Source organism: Mesoplodon bidens (assembly GCF_964165515.1).
Source record: "Mesoplodon bidens genome assembly, chromosome: 10".
Classification (NCBI taxonomy): Eukaryota; Metazoa; Chordata; class Mammalia; order Artiodactyla; family Ziphiidae; genus Mesoplodon; species Mesoplodon bidens.
This window is the reverse complement of record NC_138172.1, coordinates 77,449,909-77,474,047: the sequence shown is the minus strand read 5'-3', so window position 1 is coordinate 77,474,047 and position 24,139 is coordinate 77,449,909. Positions and strand designations below refer to the sequence as shown.

Genomic DNA, 24,139 nt, shown 5'->3' with positions numbered 1-24,139 from the left:
AATCTTCAATTGTCTCACCTATAAAATGTGGATAACATTAATATGCACCTCAGAATCAAGGATTAAATGAGAAAATGCATTTAAAGTACGAACTGAGTGATTAACACATAAAAGCTAACATTTAATATTACTGTGTTTCCCCCAAATGAAGAATGGTGGTTCGTTCCATGACTACAGATATTCCAGAACCACAGGTATTTCCTTTTTAATGAAATGACACCACTATACTTTTAAGGACAAACTTTATTCAAATCTTGTGTCATATTAGTATACTTCTAAATTCAAACAGAATATTAGTCAAAACTAGACAGAAAGGCAAAGCTTCAGAAAGAAAACAAAAATTTTGAAGGACTTACTGCTAACAAAGCCATCCTCCCAAGTAGCATCATATAATATGCTTGTCATAAACCTATAATTTTCTATTTTAAACACTATATTCAGAAGAAACCCAAATATTTTTTTTGCAGTGTGAGTAATGTGTTAGCAAATTGTTTAGCAAAATAAATCCAACTGATTAGAAAGATAACACATTTAAAGGGAGAGGAAAGATCCCAGCTCCGTATATGCAGAAATAGCACTATAAATACACTACACAGGCAGCCTGAGATCCGTTTTGTTTTTGACACATATCAAGCTTTTCGGAAACGACAACTTCTTATGATTACGTGCCCTCAATTTTCTGAAATATTCTGTTGGTCTGGGCGAGGTAGCACTTGTGTAAGAGCAGCTCCTGACTCACTGGCCACGTTTATGGACGCAGTTAAATCTCTGTCATCTCCAGACCTCTTTTCTGAAACAAGAAGAGAAAAACCTCAAGTTGAGAAAGAAAGATAAAAATAAGAATTTTTTTTTTTTTGTGGCGGGGGGCCATGCTGCAGCATGCAGGACCTTAGTTCCCCGAGCAGGATAGAACCTGTGCCCCCTGCAGTGGAAGCGCCGCGTCCTAACCCCTGGACCACCAGGGAAGTCCCAAGAAAATTCTTTACATGGGTGCTACCATGACAAAATTAATGTCCTCTAAAAATGGGGAGAGGGAAGAGATGAGCATTCTAATTACTACAGGGAATTATTCTGACTGACGTGATTTTTAAAAATATTTTGGTTCTCACATTGTACCTATTATCATATAAAACTTCTCGAAAAAGGTTATGAAATCGGCATATTTTATATTTTTCTAGGATGATATTTGGCAAGGCTGATAACCAATTAGTTCTTTGTTCTCTTTCATTAGTGCGTATTTTTCACATAATACTAAAGTCACCAAAAGCTGATTTCATTCTCCATGTGCCTCAATCTAAGAATCAGTGTGCTACTTACAAACAAGATCATGCAATAACCAGGAACATCCAAAAAATAGGATCATCATATACACTAAAAATCTCAAAAGAAATTCCAAGAGATTATTTAACAAAGATCATTTGAACATCTGAGCTAACACTGAAAAAATCCTTTAAAATATGAATTTATCATACACCTTCAAGATCAATTCAATCAAATTCCCTGTATTTCAAGAAATCTCCTTCTTGTTTACTTATCACCATTTTTAGCTGAAGTGGTTTTTATTTTCCTACTGCTAACATCCATGGAAATGGATGAACCATTTTTATTTGAGGGATTCAGGGTAATCATACCTTAAAGACTTGGCAATTCTGGTTGGTAAAAGTATTTTGTTTTAAAAACACAAGTTACCTTTGACCACAGTATCATCCAATGACAGGCAGTAAAGATCTTTTCCCACTGTCTGGAATACAGCCTGACAAAAGAAACCTTTGGATTACTACAACTTCTTTATTATAAATACAAAATAATTAAAATCAGAAAGGGGCCCATAGATACAACAGAAAAATGGTGAACAACAAAAAGTAATCCTATTAAGACTATGCCAATTTGATTTTATAATGAAGAATAACATCAAGTATATTTTCTATTCTTCAAATACCCATTTATCTGGAATATCTCCACTGTAGCATTCCATGCAGGGACTCAAGTGTCCTTTTCCAATTTTCAGCTTTCAAGAGGTGAAGAAGGTCAATGATTTTTTTATAGTGAACAAATTCAATGACCTAAATGTCCAACAAGAGGAGAAATGGTTTAATGAATCATTGTCCAGTAATGTCATGTAATATTATGCAGCTATGGCCTTCTGGTTGCAGCCAAGATGGAGTAAGCTGACTTACACTGATTACAATGGAAAATTCTGGAAAGAATACAAAAAGCAACTACCTGAGGCTTCTGAAAAGTAAATGGGATCAGAAATATAGAAGGACTGTAGTAAAAACTTGAATAACGACCCCAAACGGGTGAGTTTCACAGGGTTGTTGGTTTTTTCTCTTTTTTCTCTTCTTTTTCTCTTGTTTTTTGACCAGATATTGGGCCAAATCAGAGCTGCCAGGCTGGGGTGGGCAGCAAAACTGAGCGAAATCCCCTCTTTCTAGCCAGTGGAGTGGGCAAAGAGGCCCCAAATACTAAAGGGTGGGGCGTGGTGGGGGGGAACCCCTTCACTGTTTTTTTTTTCTGCACAGCAGTCACAGTGCAGGCACCTACAAATCTGAGAGGAGACGCTGGCCAGTGGATTGAGGAAAACAGACCTTTGTTATCTGAAGAGTCCAGAGGCAGGGGGTGGGGTGTGTGGGTTTTCTCTCTCTTTTCTCTATCTGCTTCACGCCAGAGGCAGGCCTGTCAAACAGAGCTGCCTGGTCAGCACTGGTTTCACAGGGAAACACGGGGAGAAGCATGCTTTCTGGCCAGAGGACCAGGAAATGGGTCCCCTGGGGGCTGAATAAGAGAGGACCCTTGGAGCCTCAAAGTATGGAGGAAATCTCAGAGAGGAAAGGAATTGGAAATTTTGAACCCCTAATATTATATGTGAACCTAAGGTCATCCCGAACGATGCAAATGCAGAACAGAATCAAGAAAAGAAAAGCATAACTAAGTCTTTAACCCCTAAGTGACTGTATAAACCTCTGCCCAAGTTCTAGACTAACTCCTCTGTGGCTTATGCCCTGGGCAGACCCAAACATTATAGCAAAGACGTTGAAGACTAAACTGACACTGGAACCACCAAACACAGAGAGAGAGAGAGAGAGAAAACTTGTGGTATGAACCTAATCAGGTTGACCACCTGCTAATACAAAAACTTTAACATTTTCCAGAAGATTTTAACAGCCTCCAAAGTCTTACAACATCGTACTCAAAACATTCAGAATATAATCCAAAATTACTCAACATACAACAAACGAGGAAAAGTTAATCATTTCTTAAGACAATCAGTAGATGAAAACCCTGCCATGACGAGATACTGGAACTACCAGATACAGATTTTGTAGCAAGAAGTTCAACAAACTGCAAACAGGATAAACTCAAATGTCTAGACATATCATAACAGCATGGGAGATTGCCTACCGTATAATCTTAAATGAAGAACACAGAATATAAAACTGAATGTACAATGAAATCAACCATGTTCAAAATATGTAGATGATATATTTATATTCCATATAAACAGAAAGATTATTAAAGAAAACCAAACTGATCAGTCCATTTGCCTTTGGAAGGATGTATTACAGGTGATTGATACTTCCTCTTTTTAACTTTGCCATATTCCCAGATTTTCTGCATCAAACGTATTTCATAAAGGTCACAAATGCCTATTTTCCTTTTTTTAAATCCCCAAATGAAAATCAATCAGTAAAACATTAATAAGAGATACTGGGCATAAAATCCAGAAACATTGCATTATTGCTATTTTCTACTGTTATTATTACAATAGTAGTATTTTTTCCTCTATTATTCCTAAACACAAGGGCTTTGGAAATAGTTCCAGTCACCTTTCAAAATGAAAGAGAACACTCTCATTCATTACTACTTACATAAACCCATACCTCACATGGACTCTTATCCAATTTGGGTATACCATTCCAGACATTCTCAGGGTTCACTACCTCTTCCATACCATTTGAAAGGTTCAAAACCTACAGGAGAAAAAAAAATAGTAAAAACTGATCATTCCAAAAGCTGTAACTGATTTATGTACCACAGCAACCATTTTTAAAAGGAAATACTTTAAAAGGTAATTAAATGATTTTATTAAACATCAATATTACATTTCAACTCAATGGCACTTCAGTTCAAAAAACGTACATTGAGTATCTATGCCTAGAGATCAAAGGCATAAAATTTAGATCTCAAGAAGTTCAAAATTTGGTGGAGAAACAGACCACTAAGCAGACAATTACAATACAGTGTAGGAAGTACAGACTCCTGCAATAGGAGGTATAGGAATACAATACAGGTATAAAGCTTTTGTTGGCGGGGGACAGAGAGGAGTGAAGAGATGGAGAGATTTAGAAAATAATGCTAGTGAATGCTTCCTGGAAGAGGCAATGGCTAATCTTTTAAAGATAAGTGGAAATTATCCAGTTTGGGAAGGGGACAGAATACAGGCAAATAGAACTGCAGTATTAACTATATCAAAGAAGCCAAACACAAGAGTATATATAAGAGAAATCAAGCAGTATGGTGTTCATCTAATATAAGACACAAAACCCAAAGGAGTAAGACCTAAGGCTGGAGAGGTACATGGATGCTCAACCCCAGAGAACCTCCTGTGGCATGTTAATGACTTTTCTAGACTTGAGGATCTCAAATTTTCCTGGTGCAAGAGTGTACGTTACTGGCCCTTCCCCTGGAAGTTCTCAATCAGCCAGCCAGGGCAAGGTCCAGGAATCTATCAATGCATTTAAGAAATGTGCCAGGTGATTCTGATTAAGGTGGTTTTCAGACCACAGGAAAAACACAATCTACTGGAGGTTCCCAAGAGGTTTTCCACAAGCGAATGATGGAGTCAGATTTGCATTTGACAAACTTCACACTGGCAGTGTGGAGAATCAACTGAATAAAGACTAGAAGTAAACCAATAGAAGGTTATTAGAGGCATCTAGCTGTGAAATGAGAGACTTCATCAAGACAGTGGCATTAGGTATAAAAAGTTTTAACTAAGAGATAAGAAGTGGAAAGTGCAGAGCTCAGTGACTGATAGATAGGATTTCGGGAGTAAGGGAGATGAAAGAGCCTTGGATGCTTATAATATGAACTTTTTGAATGATTTTTGCACTGCATCAAATTATCAGGGGGAATGAGCAGGTAAATAATCTATTCAATTGGATTTTCTAGTCTGATAAAGTTTGGTAAAATTTCCTTAACCATCTGCAAGTACATTTTGAGACAAATTACTTCAGTTTTACATACCCTTGTGCCTTCTTCAGCTAATTCCAAAATCTCACATTTAGACCACGTGTTTCTTAGACTTGACCACACAACACATTTGGATCCGACAGTAAATCCTTTCAGAGTGTAGGTGTTCTCTGGTTGAGCTGCCAAATTGAATAGAGCAAGACTCAATGCATACCTCTTAATTCCTTAAAGATATGCAAGCAAAGCTTTTCCCTAACATGCATTTACTATTCTCGTATCATCAATATCACATATGGTACAACATGTTCTAAGTCTCCCTCCCTCGATTTGATTTTTAAATTTTTCCAGTGGCTCTTCCCCGTACAATTCCTTACCGCTCTCCTCAAAAAACAAGACCATGATGTGCTGTTTTTTTTAAGGATGTGAATCTGACTTCTAACACTGAGAGTTACTACTTAAAGCTGGCTATTATTGCCACATGTAATGTGGTCTGTGGTTACAACAGCCATTTCTACAGCAAAGCAGCATGGTACATACAAGTGAGCAGACATTTTTATCACAAAGCTGTTACTTATTATTAAAATGTGACAATGAGGACTAAAAATCCAGGATGGTATTTAAATAAATTACCATACATCCACAGGATGGCATACTACAAAACTAAAAATTTTTTTTTTTTTTTTTTTTGCGGTACGCGGGCCTCTCTCTGTTGTGGCCTCTCCCGTTGCGGAGCACAGGCTCCGGACGCGCAGGCTCAGCGGCCATGGCTCACGGGCCCAGCCGCTCTGCGGCATGTGGGATCCTCTCGGACCGGGGCACGAACCCGTGTCCCCTACATCGGCAGGCGGACTCTCAACCACTGCCCCACCAGGGAAGCCCTAAAATATTTTTGAAAGCATATTTAAGGGATTAAAATGCAGAATTGAAGACTGTATGACAGTATGACCTCTAGTTAGTTTTTTAAACTGTATGTAAGTAGACACACACAGAAAGGGTGAGAAACGTCAGGAAGGAAGTATATACACCATCATAGCATTCACGGTGGCCATTTCTTGGTGGTGGGATTATGATGATTTCATTCTCCTTAGTCTATTGTTTTCTCTATTTTGTACAATGGCTCAAATCTAATAATATAAAAATTGACACTTAAAAAGTCTGATTATTTTAAAAAACCCTAAAAGATAGCTATTTTGTGTAACTTTCAAATCTCATTAAGTAGCCAAGAAAATAGCGGCAAAAATAATTTATAAAAAAGTTAATGACAATAAATGTTCTCCAATATTTACTCATGGCTGTAAACTTCCTTAATACAGGCTCCCTAACTCCGTTTTTTTAAGGGCTTCTAAACGAATGGCAAGGTATATGATGAAGCAAAACAGTTAATTCTTAAAACTGTGCTGAAATGATCCCTACTGTAAATTCATGCCTACGTTATGCTTGGTAAAGGAACACTATATTTTTCAAAACTTACCAAAAAACATAACCTCTTGATTTTAGAGATGATTTGTTTATATTTTAAATGTGATTACATTTTGGAGACACAGACTTGAAGCATTCTATTTTTAAAAGCAAAATTAATAATTCAGCATTTCACCCAGCATATAAAGAATTATTTTACGTTGATTTTACTACTTAATTACCCACGTTTAAAATACCCTTCGTAAAATCCAAATCTGATTCTCTTCTCAGGTTTTAATCTTCCCTCCCCCAAATTAATATTTTAAAAATTCAAATAAGACTTATTCTGTTTTCTTTAAAACAAATAAGTACTTTTCACTTAGTTAAGTAAAAGCAAATGGGAAAAAACAACAACAAAAACTGCACATACCCGAGACATGATCTGGTAAAGCGTGATTGTGTTTCCTTCTGGGTTCTTCTTCAGAAAACACAGAGTTCAACGATGAAACAGCATCTCTAAACAGAGATGTATATTCTGTAAATTCTTCTTTATAGATATTCATTTCAATCTGCGTATTGGCATAGCAGGTCTTTCCATGCTGGCACAGCCTATGGTCCTCATCAAAGCATTCCGCACAACTGGACCTTCTTGTATCTTCAGCACACAGGGAGTCTTGGGCTTTCTGACTAACTCTTAAAGACAAAGGGTTTATTTTGCCCTCTAGACTCAGCTGGGCTGTAGGTAATTCTAGTTCAGGCTGTTTCTCGGCTTCACAGTTGAAGGGTAGTAGCCCTGGCAATGGTGGCAGGTTGGCCGCTGGGTCACGGACTTGGGGAAGAGGTACGGACAGAGGCGCCAGGCCCAGCTCTTCTTTCCCCTCATCTGCAACTAAGGAATGCTGCAATTCAATGAATTCCAGCTCCAGCAATTCTTTGGACTCATCATCAGGAGAAAGTTCCACCTCAAAGGAATTCAGTTCCAGTGCCTCCTTTGTTTCGGTGGCATGTGGTAACAATGTGCTAAATCCTGTAATTAGGTACTTATCATCAAACTTTGCTTTGTCACCCAGATGGCACCCGACTTTACCTTCCAGCGTCTCAGTGCCAATTTCATCTTTGCCTGGGTTTTCAAAAGTTTCAAAAATGTTATCAGTTTCAGGGTCAAAGAATTTACCTGGTTTGGTTTCAATGATGTTTAAGTCTGTGCCAATTCTTTCCAAGAGTTTACCTGTCTGTGATTCAACACAGAGTGCTTTCCCTTGTCCAGCTTTGCTACTTGGTTTCTGAAGTCCAACGTCGGGACTGGGGGACCCAAGAGCTCCCTTTATGTCTGGGTCATTTTCTTCATAGGGCAGGTCACTGTCACTCACACCAATCTTAGAATATTTCTTCATTTTCTCACTAATACTTTCGCCTTTGCTTTTCAAGTCAACAATGGCTAAAAGGATATCACAAACATCCCTTTTGATTTCTAATATTGTTATCTCCAATATATCTTCTGTTACTATTTCATAAAAGTAGTCATTTCCCTCTTGAGGGCATGCACCTTCTGAAATATTAAATCCTGAGAGGCAACATGGAAAGGCTTGCATGGGAACTGCCAACAGTTCAGAAGGGATGGTCCAGAGGGCTTTGGGGTCCACACAATCTTCAACGTTTCCAAAGTCCACAAGCCTGACGGACACAAGAGAATCTTCACGAATATTGGTGACAAGTGCCCTGTAATAATGCCCGTCTTCTCTGTATCTCACTATGCAAGGATCTCCAATATGAGGGCAGGGGATGCAGCTTCTCCAAGCTGTCACCTGCTCTCCAGCAGTTTGTACTTCCACTTCTAAATACTGAAGTTTCTCTGTGTCCGCAAACTGACACCAAAAATATTCAGGTCCATCGATCACCGTGGCATAAGCTCGTATCATCTTCATCTTTGGATTATACCAGTTAAGAAATACAGAAGTGTCTACGTCTGTTTTGTTGACAGACTTTGAACAGGCACCTTTAATTATTTCGGTAGAAAGTCCGATTTGAGATTTTTCACTGAAAGCATATCTGCTCATCATATCTTCCGCTATGACCCCACGTTCATCAGCAAGAATAACTTCCCATTTGTCTTGAAATTGAACAAATTCGCATCTTAGTTGAGCCTCCTCTGTCCTTCGGGAAAAGTAATGCATCATTTCCTTATGGTTTAAAATCTTAGGATCCCCAAGTCCCCTTAAGGAACAGTGAATGCACAGTCTGGGTAATAGTGCATTAACAAGGTCAAGTTTGCCTACTGTGTTGGTGTGAACCACAGAAACATTGCCATAATCTATAAACTGCACAGAGAGAAGGTCATTGGGTTGTTGTTCCTTGACCACAGCACGATACCATAAATTGTCTTCTGGGAAAACAGCACATATTATATCTCCTCTTTGCAAAGGTGGACCTGCATAATATTCAGGACTTGTTCTAACAGTGTTTAACCTCTTTGAAAGACTATTAATTGTAGCCTCATCTTCTGTTAGTTGAACATAAAAGTCTGAAAAGTCATTTATATGAGAAACATACACAGTTGTTTTAAAGCCAGGCATTATAGTCTTCTGAGGGAACTCAGAAAATTTTAGAGGCGAACCTTTGTTACATGAATCTCCTATTTTTCTCTCTGGAAGAGTGGCTTCTAGTTTTGTGGCTTTCAAAGGGGGCTCAGCCGAACTTACTAATGGAGACACTTGGTTATTTTTATTTGCCACAGAGTCCTGATATTGAGTGACTAAGTTTGTCTTCATTGAACTGCATAAAAATTTGATTTCCTTACATGATGAGCTGATCTTAGGTTTGTATGATTCTCCTAAGATCACCAAACTGTCTGATTTGTTCTCTATTGATTTACTTAAATACTCTGTAGGTGACAACTTCACAGCTTCCTTTTTTGCTTCAAGAGTTTCAGTTGTAAAGAGGAGTGATTCACTTTCTTTTTTTCTTGTTCCACCTTTGGAACCCAGGAGTCCTAACTTCTCATTAATATTAGCATTAATTTGAATACTGTCATCATATAGTTCTATAATCAGTCTTCCATCTGGATCTCTTGCTACAACCAAAGCCTTCAATGACTTATCTGAAATAGTCTCCTGAAACCGCGTTGTAACTTCCTCTGGTATATGATCAGGAATATCAGATAATGAACACTTAATGGCTTGCATGGGCAAAAGTAAGACGTCATATGCATCGCTAGGTATTGGAAGCAGATCATCATTTGTTGCCACATAAATATTCCCAAAATCAACAAAAAAGACTTTATTTGGTTCTTTTTCCATGATTATCCCCCTATACCAGTTTCCGTCAGTATACCTGGCAAGGCACAATGTGCTGGGGACCAAGGGAGATGTTTTTAAATTCAGCAAAACTTTACTTAATTGTGTAATATGATATAACAACTGTTCTAAAATATTTGCATTTCTTCCCAGCTGGCAATAAAATGTCCAAGGGTCATTGACATGTGTTATATACACTGATTCTTCACTTCCAATTTTCATATCATGTGTAGAATAGTAGTAAGAATGGAGCTGAACAGAGGACTCCAGAGGCTCCTGAAGTTTTACTGGTCTTGCAAGTCTCTGTTCTACCAAAAAATGGCATGCACTCTGGAAAGGTGTTAGCAAATCCACGACATTAAACAGTTCTTCAACGTGAATGGAAGCCAAAGCAAATATTGTGCATTTTAATTCTACATTGTCTTCCCATGCCTTATGCACAAATTCACTAAAAGCTTGGATTGCCTTTTCATCCCAAACAAAAGGATTGTGACCCGTTGGTTGAATTAAATTATAAAGGCTGCACCTAAAAGCTTGAACCTTAACCTTGAGAAACTCTTCACTAATTGAATAAATATTCTTCACAGATACCGTTTCTTCCTCTCCATAATCTACAAATATGACGTTGACATGCTCTGAAGATTGTGCCCCAGTAATCAGAGCTCTGGACCATTTTCCATTTGCTATTCGTTTTGCCAAACAAGCAGGGGTGGTTCCCTGGTAGGGAGTGGCTGTATTCTTGCAATGGTCCTGAATACTACACATTAGCGCTTTAAATCCTTCTATGTTCCTGGTCAGCTGGCACCAGAAATAGCCAGGGTTTTCAACATGAGACACTTTGACTTCTACTGTACTTCCAACTTCTAGCTCCTCTTTACAAAAAGAGCCTGGCTTAGTGTCCAAGAAATTCTGTACAAGAGCAGAATAAAGAGACACTCTTTTCTCTTTGTCCTGTACTACTAGTCCAGTTGAAAAGTTTGTCACAACTGTTGTGTCATTCACAGTTTCTGGAACAGCTGTAGTTTCACCCTCTCTCTTGACTCTGTGTTCTACTTTCTTCTTGGCAGAAGATATTTTGTTATTGTCTGCAGTAAAATGGTTTGAAACACGCCCTGGAGAGTGGGCACTTATGCAAATATTTTCCTTTGTTTCAAATTCCTGATACTTGGCAAATCCAGCCTGAGCAATTACCTTACTAATGTTTTCTTCCCCTGTTCTTGATTCATCAAGAATCTCAACAACATACTGACTATCCTGCTTATCAAGGACATGGATAACTAATTCTTTGTGGAGCACAGTCTTTTTAAAAAAGGAAATTGCCTCCTGGCTCCAATTTTTTCCCAAAGGCCAAGTATCAGCCAGGGTGCACCTCAGGGCCAGTATTGGTAGCCGCCTAAACTGAGGGAGCAGCATTCTCACATCATACCGGTCCATATTTTCTGAATTGCCCCGGTCAACGAAGAATACATCCACACTCTTGTCGTCTAATCGGGTGACCATAGCCCGATAATAGCCACTTTCTTTCCATTTCACACAGCAAAGGTCATTGGCTTCAGGTTTCAAAACAACACCATCCAGCTTACTGGCAGAGGCATAGAAATTGCACATTCTCCTCGTCAATTTGCTGAAGGTGCCGTTGTGTTTCCTCAACCTAATCCAAAACTCAGAAGGATTTTTCACAAACTCCACCTGGGCATCATAGAAGGCGTTCATCTTTAACCTGATAGATCTCAAGGCTGGGAGTGAAATCTCTTCATCCACTTCTTCAGCAGGAGACTGAGACTGAAAAGCTGTTTCCGGTTCCTCCTCCCCGCCCCCCTCCTCCTCCTCTATTCCCTGGCTCTGAAGGAATCGGTCAGCCAAGCAACAGGACTGTACTCCGAACACACAGTTAAGATTAATCCCATCTTCTCCATACAGGGTGACGTAATACACATGCTCAAAGGAAGAGTAAAATTCAATCTTTGCGTTCACTGCCTGGCCCAGAAACAGTGCCTTCAGGTCACTGACCTGTGACTGAGACCAGCCTCTGCCACCATCCCAGAGTCCGTACAAAGCGCAAGGGTATGTCACCACTGGTATTCGAAAATATTTGGGCAGCAAGTAGCGAAGGCTACTACAACTCACTAACTCCTTCCTTCCATAGTCCACATGAAGTACCTGGGCACAGCGCTGGGGCCGGAAAATCTCAAGCAAGAGCGCTCTGTACCAATGTCCATCCAACCCGCAGGATGCGCACGGAGAGCCCGGCTTGTCTGGGCTCTCCTCCCTCTCCTCCCAGGTGGCACTGGTATAGTTCTCATCCCCTGTCCCGGGGGAACCCCCATATATCTGAGCCATGCTCTCGGAGAGGCGGTGGATCTCCTGTGAGAGGCTGCGGAGCTGGCAGTGAATGCGGTGGGGATGGCATACCTGGGTGACCACCATGGGCTCCGTCACGCCCAGCTGCAGCTGGGGGTAGAAGTAATCCAGGCCAGGTTGCTCCTGCTTGGGCGGGATTCGGGGGACGACCGGGGCCCCGGGGCCCAGGACAGCCGCGGTGGCCGAGAGGTAGCGCTTGAGCAGGGAGCGGAAAAGGCCGTCGGGCACTTGCCGGGCCAGGCCAAGCTCCTGCATCTGCTGGTACAGCTCGGGCACCTCCAGGAGGACCAGGCGGTGGAGCAGCATCACGTCCAGGACCCGTCCGTGCAGCTCCTTGCCCTGCAGGTTGCTAAGGAAGTCCACGGCGCTGGCAGCCCAGTGCTGGGGCTCGCCCCCGCCCACGCCGCCACCGCCCGCAGGCACCAGGCCAGCCAGCACGCAGCCCAGCACCTCCGACGGCAGGTGGAAGAACTCGCTGCGCCCAGGCGCCAGCGAGCCTGCGCCGACCGTGATGGTGCGACCCTCGTCCAGCAGGAAGACGCGGCTCTCCTGTGCCTGCCGGCTGACCACGCGGCCGCGGTGCCACAGCAGACCCGCCTGCACCAGGCACAGCTCGCCTGGCGAGGCTGAGGTGCCGCCCAGGGCCCACGGGCCGTGCGCGGCCGCCGCCGCTTCCTGGATCTCCCGGCTCAGCCTCACGTACTCGTCCCGCCGCTCGCCCACCAGCCCCCAGAACTGCACGGGGATCACCTCGGGCTGCACGTCCACGAAGGACACCCGCAGCACCAGCGAGGCCCCCGGCATCGGCAGCCCCAGCGTCGAGCACATCTCTGCCGCGCCGCCCGGCCCGCGAAGCCCCCGCGCCGCTGGAAGGAGAGCGCCGCAGACTCGGGCTCGCAGGACACACGGACTGGGAAGGACACCAAGCCAGGCGACCCCGCCGCAACGCCCCCTCCGGGCCTCCCGCACTCACGCTGACTGGTAAGACCCTGCGGCCCGACCAACTGCCCACAGTTGCGCAGCCACTCAGGCATTTGTAGCGCGAGGCGGCCCGGCTTCCGGCCGCGGGCGGCGGGCGGGCCTGCGTGGGCGGTGGGGCGGAGCCGGGCCCCGGGGCGGTGGCGAGGACTGGTGCTGGGGGCGCAGGAGGGGCTTCGAGGTCCGAGACGTGGCGGGATACGGACGCCACCTACCTCTTCTCAGAGCGTCTTCGACTCTGGAGCACGCAGGGAGTCGGCCGGGCCTGGGGCGGCGGCGAGGCCCAGACCACGCAGGTAACCTCCTTTTCGGCCGTCCGGCTGAGACCGACGAAGCCTGGCGAGCCCGGCGCGGTGCCAGTCATTGCAGAACCGGGGAGGAGAAAGGGAGGCGCCCACCGCACGTTCTGGGTGTTGGGCCGGAATTCTCGGAGGCCCGGGGTTCTCCCGCTGCGGGCCGCGCCGTGGCGCTTGCGCCCCCGGGGCAGGGCGTTGGCTGTGTGCTCTCAGTGTTGTGGCCTCGAGCCGGTCGCTGCCCGTCTCTTCTATGAACCTGTTTGATCGCCTGGATGGATCCAGTTGTGATAAGAGTTAAATTAAAGTATGAGAGTATATGAAGACTGTTAAATGTTTCTTTCCCCACGATTACCCGGTGTGAGTTTCTTTGCTGTTTCGTTTGCCCACTTTGCAGGCGTTTAGTCTTCATTTACGCACGGAGCTAGCACAGAACTGGGCTCAGAGAAGGAGGTCAAGAGTTTTGGAAGAAACATGACTTCCAACGCTTGCTGCATCTGCTATGGCAGAGGGCCTCTTGGCTGGACTGACGTTCTTTTTCCCACCTAAATCTTACCAAGGTAACCCTTAGGAGACTCTGTTTGTCAACGGGAAGGGGAATGGAAAAGTGCAGGCAAACTAAGCGTAACTCCCAGAGTTACTACATTTGTGCTGAAATGTTTGTTCATTGGCGAAGTTAGGCACAGTCCTAGGGGTTTCTCATACTTTTCCACTTCACTTTTTCACATTTTGAAATGTCATCAAATTTAATAAAAGATGAAATCAAGACAGTGCCTAATATAACCCTGGCCTGACAGTGTAAATCTCAGTGTCTTCAGTCTATCCAGATTAGAGGTTGCCAGGTGCTTCCAAAGTCTCCCGTGCTTGCTATGCAGTTTCACATTGTGTGGCAGTTGTCTTTGATCACTGTCATCCCACCAGCTTGAAAGCGCCTTGTGGCAAGAACTGTTTGTTGCATTCCTGGAATCGAGCAGGGGGCTGAGGCAATAAATACTCGCTGAATGAATATATGAAAGAATGATTTTGATTTCTCTAAAATGTTAGACTTTTACCTGATAAACTCATCCTAGAAAACTCAGTTCAATTTTCTAAATTTTCTTTAATGTTTTACATTAATAATGGAAGAAAAATAAACATTTGGTTGTGTTTTTTTTTTTTTTTTTGCGGTACACGGGCCTCTCACTGCTGTGGCCTCTCCCGTTGCGGAGCACAGGCTCCGGACGCGCAGGCTCCGGACGCGCAGGCTCAGCGGCCATGGCTCACGGGCCCAGCCGCTCCGCGGCACGAACCCGTGTCCCCTGCATCCGCAGGCAGACTCCCAACCACTGCGCCACCAGGGAAGCCCTAAACATTTGGTTTAAACGCCTCTAGCAAGTTCTAGCTCAAATGTCTCTTCCTCATGACTTTACTATTCCCAGGCAGAATTGATTATTCCCCCCTTTTACATGCCTCTGTTATATTATCTATCACATCTTGCAATTGTTTCCTTTTGCTCTGTTCTACCAGAGTGTGAACTTCTTGAAAGCAGGAACTTTTCTCATTTATTTTTGTATTCTCAATGCCCCGCACAGTGCTGGACTTTTGGTTAGCACACAATAAATGTTTAACAACAACAAAAAAGTAGATAATCTGGCACTATATCCCTGATGATGGAAGGAAGGAGTTCATTATAAAATGGTCTTACTGTCATTTGGGATTGTTTGATCCAACATGGAATCATGATTTCAACTAATCTTCTATTTCAGTTCAAGCTGTATAACCCAGCTCTTACAGAGACTGCAGCGTTGTAGACAACAATCTAAGCAAATGACTTCTGTTTCCTGTTTAACTTGCCCCCCACCCTTTTTCTGTAACTCAGAGCCTCTAATCCTCAATGTCAAGGTGTATCGTGTAGCTGATGGGCTGATCGGAGCCGTTCCTCATATGCTCCCAGGTATTTCCAGTGTCCTGCCTCTGCTGCAACTGGGATAGGTAGCTTTACTTTGCTCTGTCTTGCTCTGCTGCTGGACAGGGATCTTTAAAAAATCAGACCATGGCACTGTGAAGATTAAACTCCTGCTCTATATTTCCCATACTTTATTAAGCAAAATATCTTGAGTTCCATAAAAAATAAAAAAAACTTCCGTCTTCTTTTTTTTTTTTTAATTAGGGAATTCCCTGGCGGTCCAGTGGTTAGGACTCCGCACTTTCACTGCCGAGGGCACAGGTTTGATCCCTGGCTGGGGAACTAACATCCCACAAGCCATGTGGTGCGGCGAAAAAATTTTTTTTAATTAAAAAAAAAATTCCTTAATAAGACACCAGTAGTCTGAAGAAGTGGTATCAACTGTTGTATATGACTTTTATTTACAACCTCAGTGAAGCTTAATAAATTAATGATGATTTCCTAACATGAAAGCACAAAACTTCCCTCCTCTTAGGCTTAGAGGGCCTTGGCCTCAGAAAAAGTGAGAGGGAGTAATCTGATCCTTTTACAAATATTTAAGGGTTAAAAGAGAAAAGGATAAGGTGAGGGATAGGATGTTTCTGAGAGATATTTGGACACTATATTGTGAGTTATTTCAGCATTTTTTATGGAAAAAAATGCAGAGAAATTGGGCAAAACATATGAATCATTTATTCTGTGCTATCATATCTGTATATGGAGAACTCTGAGCGGAAACATGTACACTTTAGACTCTGTAGTTTCTAACCACTAATTAGCCCTGTTTAAAGATGCTTACTTAGAAAATTACTGTTTAATAAATATTTTAAAAAAATTATTCAAGTGAGAAATACCCTGTTAAGAGAATGAAAGGACAAGCTAAAAGGAAAGACAGGGAAAAAATACTTGCAAACCACATGTTTGACAAAGGACTTGTATCTGCAGTATATAAAGTACTCCCAAAACTTAACAGTAAAACAAAATTGAAAATGGGCAAAAGATATGAAGAGACATTTCACTGAAGAGGATATATAGACGGCAAGAGCAATACGAACAGATGTTCAACATCATTAGCCATTAGGGAAAAACATTAAAACCACAAGCATATATCATGACAACCTAGGATAATGACTAAACTAAAGCAACAGTGATAAATACCAACACCGACCAGAATGTGGAGAAACTGGATCATTCTGATTGCTGGTGGGAATGTAAATTGGTAGGCCACTTTTTTTTTTTTTTTTTGCGGTACGCGGGCCTCTCCCTGCTTTGGCCTCTCCCGTTGCGGAGCACAGGCTCCGGACGCGCAGGCTCAGTGGCCATGGCTCACGGGCCCAGCTGCTCCGCGGCATGTGGGATCTTCCCGGACCGGGGCACGAACCCGTGTCCCCTGCATTGGCAGGTGGCCTCTCAACCACGGCGCCACCAGGGAAGCCCGGTAGGCCACTTTTTAAAAACTAAATATGTACTTGCCATATGACCTAGCAATTGCACTCTTGGGCATTTATCCCAGAAAAATGAAAACTATGTCCATGCAAAAACCTCTACATAAATGTTTATAGCAGCTATATTTCTAATAGCACCAAACTGGAAACAACCCGGTTGTGCACTGGGTAAATGGTTAAACAAACTATAGTACATCCATGCCATGAGATATGACTCAACAATAACAAGGAAGAGTAATGAACTCTTGACACATGGATCAACTTGGAAGGTTCTCAAGGGAATTATGATGAGTGAGAAAAAAAAATCCCCAAAGATCACATACTGCATGAATCAATTTATATACTATTCTTGAATTAACAAAAGTACAGAGATAGAGGACAAATTAGTGGTTGCCAGGAGTTAGGGATGAGGGGAGAGGGGATGAGTGGCTATAAAGGGGTAGCAAGAGGGCACTGTTCTGTGTCTTGAATATGGTGGTGGTTTATATGAACTTAAGAAGGTAATAAAATTGCATAGAACCAGACACCCACACACACTTGTAAAACTGGTAAAATCTGAATCTCTGGGTTATACCAATGTCATTTTGCTGGTTTTGATTGTATACTACAGTTACTCAAGATTTGAAGATTGGGGAGGACTGGGTGAAAGGTGCATGGGACTTCCCGGGAGAGTTTTTGCAACTTTATGTGAATCTAAAATGATTTCAAAATGAAATTTTAAAAAAATTCTATGAAATTCAGATTTCAGTGTCCATAGCTAAAGTTTTATTAGAATACACAGACACACATAAATAATTCAAGACTGTGCCATTATACGGGGTCAATTAGAGTAGAAGGAGCAAACCAAGGAAAGTTATTTATCTGTCCTCTTGTTTCCACATCTGAAAATGGATTTAAGACACAGACCTTATACGAAAGTTCTGAAGCATGATTTAAGTACAGTTAACATGTGTGCATTGAATAAATACTTGAGATGCAAAAAAAACCCATAAAAAGTCCCTGGTTCTCATCGCAGGATGACATGGACAATGTAGTTTTCTAAGTTAGTTTTCTCATCTATAAAAATGGAATTATACCTAACTTTATTATGAAGATTAAATGACACAATATAGATAAAGGTCCCACCACAGCAGGCATATAACAAACTAGAGTTATTAGTAATTAAATAAAATAAAATTTTAAATACTTTCTTAGTTCTACTAAGTTAAAGGTTAAAAAATCTTAAATTAGATTTTTTAAAAATTAGGTTTACTGAGGCATAATTTACATACAGTAAAACTCATTTTTTAAATTGTATAGTTTGATGTTTTGACAAATGTACACAATTACATATTTGTATACAGTGTGCATTTGTATACAATATAAATGCACATCACCACAAATGTACAAATATATACAGTTGTAAAGGTATACCACCACAGATAAAATATAAAACATTTGTATTATCCAAATAGTTTCCTAATGCTTCTTTGCAAATTATCCCCTCCCTCCATCATGGGCTCAGTTCCTAGCAACCACAGTCCCTGGCAACCTCTGTCCCTGGTAACAACTGTCCCTATCATTTTGCCTTTTCCCAAATTCATATAAATGGAACCATACAGTTTGTAGCCTCTTGTGTCTACCTCCATCATTTAGCATAATGCCTTTAAATTCATCCATGTTGTCTGTGTCAATAGTTTATTTTTATGATTGAATAGTTTTTCACTGTATAGACATACATTTATTCGCTAGATAATGGACTTTCAGGTTATTTCCAATTTGGGGTGATTATCCATATAACTGTGTGAACATTCACGTACATGTTTTTGTGTTGACGTAAGTTTTCATTTCTCTTGGGTAAATACTAGGAGTAGGATTGCTGGGTCATACAGTAAATGTATGTTAACCTTATAAGAAACTGTCAGGCTTCCCTGGTGGCGCAGTGGTTGAGAGTCCGCCTGCCGATGCAGGGAACACGGGTTCGTGCCCCGGTCCGGGAAGATCCCACATGCCGCGGAGCGGCTGGGCCCGTGAGCCATGGCCGCTGAGCCTGCGCGTCCGGAGCCTGTGCTCCGCAATGGGAGAGGCAACAACAGTGAGAGGCCCACGTACCGCAAAAAAAAAAAAAAAAAAAAAAGAAACTGTCAAATTATTTTCCAAAATACCATCATTCTGCATTCCCACCATTCCTCATCAGCACTGGATCTTGTCAGGCTTTTTCATTTTAGCCATTCTTGTTGTCTGTAGTGGTATCTTATTGTGGTTTTAATTTGTAATTTTTAATGATGTTGAATATTCTTCATGTGTGTCTCTGCCATCATCTGTCTTCCTTGGTAAAGTATCTGATCAACTCCTTTGCCCATTTTTAAAGGTATTGTCACCTTATTTTTGAGTTGTAACAGTTCTTATATATTCCAGATACACGTTTTGTTATCAGATATGTGTTCTGTGTATATTTTCTCTCAGTGTATGGCTTGTAATTTTCTTTTTTATTTTTATTAGTTATCCATCTTATACATATCAGTGTATACATGTCAATCCCAATCTCCCAGTTCATCACACTCCCCCCCCACCACTTTCCCCCCTTAGTGTCCATACATTTGCTCTCTACATCTGTGTCTCAATTTCTGCCCTGCAAACCGGTTCATCTGTACCATTTTTCTAGGTTCCACATATATGCGTTAATATAAGATATTTGTTTTTCTCTTTCGGATATACTTCACTCTGTACGACAGTCTCTAGATTCATCCAGGTCTCTACAAATGACCCAATTTCATTCCTTTTTATGGCTGAGTAATATTCCATTGTATATATGTACCACATCTTCTTTATCCATTCATCTGTCAATGGGCATTTAGGTTGCTTCCATGACCTGGCTATTGTAAATAGTGCTGCAATGAACATTGGGGTGCATGTGTCTTTTTTCTTTAGTTGTGATTGTGGTGCTCTCGCAAGAGGGAGTGAGAGCACATCCTTCTACTCCGCCACCTTGAACCAATCCCCTCTGGCTTGTAATTTTCTTAATAGTGTCTTTTGAAGAAAAAAGTTTGTAATTTTGATGAAGTCAAGTTATTTACATACTCTTTTCTAGGTGGTAGTTTTTGAGTCCCAAGAAATCTTTGCCCAAACAAAGGTTAAGAAAACAAAAACAAAAAAACACCTACAAGCTTTCTTCTAGGAGTTTTAAAATTTTAGCTTTTGTTTTTAGGTTTATGATCTATGTTGATTTAATTTTGACTATGCTGTGAGAGAAGGATTAAGGGTTTTGTTTTACTTTTGCATATGGATATCTAATTTTTCTAGCGCCATTTGTAGCAAAGTATACTTTCCTGATTAAATTACCTTGGCACTTTTGCCAAATATTGACCATATGTGAGTGGGTCTATTCCTTGACTCTCTATTCTGCATCTGTCTTTTATGTCAGTATCACACTGCCTTGATTATTATCCAAACTGCTTAAAAGTCAAATTGGAAATTAGGTAGTGCTAATCCTTCAACTTTATTCTTTTTCCTCAAAATTGTTTTGGCTATTCAAGGTCTTTGCTTTTCCATATTTATTTTAGAATACACTTGTCAGGGGACTTCTCTGGTGGCGCAGTGGTTAAGGATCCGCCTGTCAGTGCAGGGGAAACGGGTTCGATCCCTGGTCCGGGAAGGTCCCACATGCTGTGGAGCAACTAAGCCCATGCACCACAACTACTGAGCCTGTGCTCTACAGCCTGCGAGCCACAACTTTGAGCCCACGTGCTGCAACTACTGAAGCCCGCATGCTCTAGAGCCCACGCACTGCAACTACTGAGCCCACATGCTGCAACTCCTGAAGCCTGCATGCCTAGAGCCCATGCTCCACAACAAGAGAAGCCACTGCAATGAGAAGCCCACACACCGCAACAGAGTAGCCACCACTTGCCAGAACTAGAGAAAGCCCGCGCAGCAACAAAGACCCATCACAGCCCCCCAAAAAATAATACACGTGTCAGTTTCTGAAAAAAAATCCTGTTGGGATTTTTATTAGGATTGCATTGTAGATAGAGATCAATTTGAGAATTGACTGCTGAGCAATATTGAGTTTTCCAATCCATTGACATGGTTTATCTCTCCGTTAATTGAAGTCTTCTTTAGTTTCTCTCAGCACTGCTTTATAGTTTTCAGTGAACAAGTCTTGCATATAGTTTGTTAGATTAATCCCTAAGTTTTGCATGTTTTTTGATGTTATTGTAAATGATACTGATTTTTAAAAATTTTAGTTTCCAATTTTCACTGCTAGTGTATAGCAGTATATTTATATTTTTGTATATCAACCTTGTATCTTGTGATTTTCTAAGACTCACTTAATTCTAATAGGTTTTTTTATAGGCTCCTTGGGAATCTGCACAATTCTACACAGTTATATCATCTATGAATAAGGGCAGTTTTGTGTCTTCCTTTCCAATATAAATACCCGTTATTTCTCTTTCTTGCCTCATTATATTATATTCTTCTTCTTGCCTCATTATAACTCCAGTACAGTTTTGACTAGAAATGGTGAGAATTGATATTCTTCTTCCTGATTTAGGGAGAAAGCCTTCTGTTTTTCACTAGCATTATGTTAGCTGTAGGTTTCACTTAGATCCCTTTCATCAGGTTGAGGAAGTTCCATTCTGCTCCTAGTTTGTTGAGAGCTCTTATCATGAACGGATATTGAGTTTTATCATATACCATTTCCCATTCTATGAGATAAATTTTGTTTGTTAATAAGTTGAATTATATTGATTGATTTTTGAATGTTGAACCAACCTTGTATTCCTGGGAAAAACCCCACTTAGTTATGATGTATTCTCCTTTTTATAATGCTGAATTCAATTTGCTAATATTTTTTCACATCTGTATTCATGGGTTTTTTACTTTTTTCAGATTTTTTTCTATCATGGTAAAATACACATAACATAAAACTTACCATTTTAACCATTTTTAAGTGTACAGTTCAGTGACATTAATTACATTCACATTGTTGTGCAATGGTCACCACTATCCATCTCCAGAGCTTTTTGTCATCCCAGACTGAAACACTGTACTTCTCATTCTCCCTTATTCCAGCCCTGGTAGCCACTATTCTGCTCTCTGTTTCTATGAATTTGATTATTCTAGGTATCTCATATAAGTAGAATCATATAATACATGCTAATTTGTGTCTGGCTTATTTCACTCAGCATAACGTTTTCAAGATTTATCCATGTCATAGCGTGTCTCAGAATTTCCTTCCTATTTTAAGGATGAATAATATCCCATTGTATGTATATACCACCTTTTGTTTATCCATTCATACATTCATCTGTCAGTGGACATTTAGATTGTTTCCACCTTTTGTTTATGTGAAAATGCTGCTATGAACATTGGTGTACAAATATCTGTTCAAGTCCCTGCTCTCAATTTTTTTGGTTATATCTAGACATGGAACTGTTGGATCATATGATAATTCTATGTTTAATTTTTTTAGGAAACCACATACCATCTTGTATAGCCATTGTGTCATTTTATTTTTTCACCAGCAATGCACAAGTGTTCCAGTTTCCCCACATCTTCACCAACACTTGGTGTTTTTTGTGTTTTTAATAATAGCCATCCTAATGGGTATAAAGTGGTGCTCATTGATTTTTTTTTTGCATCTATATTCCTAAGAGGTATTGGTCTGTAGTTTTCTTTTTTATAAATGGGTTTAAGTATTTTGGACTGCAAGTAAACAAATGAGAAGTCAAGGATGTCCTGAGATTTCCTGGCTGCAGTACGAGGCGTGCAGCACAAGAGAGACTCCTGGAAGAAGAATACATTGTAAAGGGTGGTGAGAAAGGATTGGAACAAAAACTACTGATTTAATATTGTGAATTTTGAGCTCACAAGGACTGTGGGCCATCCTGGTGGAGAGATGAAGTTGGCAATTGAGAAAACATGAGTAAAGCTGGATAAGTGAGTAAGGACCAGAAACACAGATAATGGTAACATCTACCATCTACTGACTGCCTATTATGTGTTTGGGAATTACCAGCCCAAGTGTAGTAGCTAAAGTCACAGAAATGTGTGGCTCCTCCCAGAGAAAGAGTGAACTTTGAGAAGAGGGCCAAGAACAGAACCTTGAAGAACCAAAATTTAAGGACTTGGCACCAAAGAAACAGCCAATAGAGACTGATAAGGAGAAACAAAAATATAAGTGACAGGAGGGAGTGGTATCACGGTAATCAAAGTAGAATATGATGTCAGAAAAGAAGGGACTAATTTTCCAACGTTTAACTAATTTCAATTTTATTTTCGTCTTTTACCTGTAGCCAGTGAGCATGTCCATCACTGTAACTATTAGTTACCCATCCCTTTTAGTCAGAGCAAAACTGGATTAATAAGAACTGGATTAATAGGGAGTACCCATAAAATAAAATTTATAGTGACAAGGTATAGGTGTTCTTTTTGCTAATGTAAGTATTTCAAGTCTGACATTCTAAATTAAGGTACTTTCTATTTCAATTCTGAAAAGTAAAGATTAAGATTTACAAATCATCTCTAAATTTGTTATTATCATTTTAACTCAAAAACACACCAGGACAAAACCACACTAGGACCAAACAAAACCCTTGACAACTCATTAGGCATTTTAAAACATTTATTTTAAAAATCAGAATGATGCACTATATTTACTCACATATATTCCTGTTTGTTACCAGTTATTTTCAGCAAACAGACATCTTTAAGCATCTTCATCTGCTTTTATCAAACCTTCAAAGTGGATCCTGCTGCTGTTGACAATCACAGCAGCCTGTTGGGGGTAAAGTATGGGGAGAGAAAAATAATCACGTATTCCTCAGGATTCATAAATAATAAAAACACTCGAGTGGGTAAAATGTACATACAAATAGTGATATAATTTTCATACACACTCTAAAATGAATAATATAAACTCACCACATATTTATTAACTGTTAATTGACTAACCAAATATTTTGTATTATTTACAACTATCAAATTCTAGATTTTTGTAGAATAGCTATTAAACTGATGAATACTTCTTTAAAATTATAATAATTACATATGTTTAAAGACACAGGTCTTTTGAAAATGCAGTTAGGCACTGCACATGGTAAAGAATCTCTTGAAATTGAGTGTTACTGACCAGACATAATTGTTCTGAAGTTAAGAGGAAAACAACATATGGCTTAATCACGGGTACATAAATGTTTCTTTTTCTTTCCACCCCTAAAAATCTCTGAATTCAACAAATACCTTCTAATTGACTTCTGTGTGAAGTTTCAA

General features: G+C 40.7%; 1 protein-coding gene across 1 annotated transcript; it reads right to left on the bottom strand.

Moving 5' to 3' along the window:
- Positions 1–760: 760 nt before the first annotated feature.
- TDRD6 (tudor domain containing 6) lies at positions 761–13,073 on the bottom strand (the record flags this gene model as incomplete). Its single annotated transcript, XM_081247651.1, has 4 exons — positions 761–790; positions 3,882–3,971; positions 5,248–5,372; positions 7,022–13,073. 4 exons carry the CDS (start codon positions 13,071–13,073, stop codon positions 761–763), a joined length of 6,297 nt encoding a protein of 2,098 aa, XP_081103777.1.
- Positions 13,074–24,139: the final 11,066 nt, after the last annotated feature.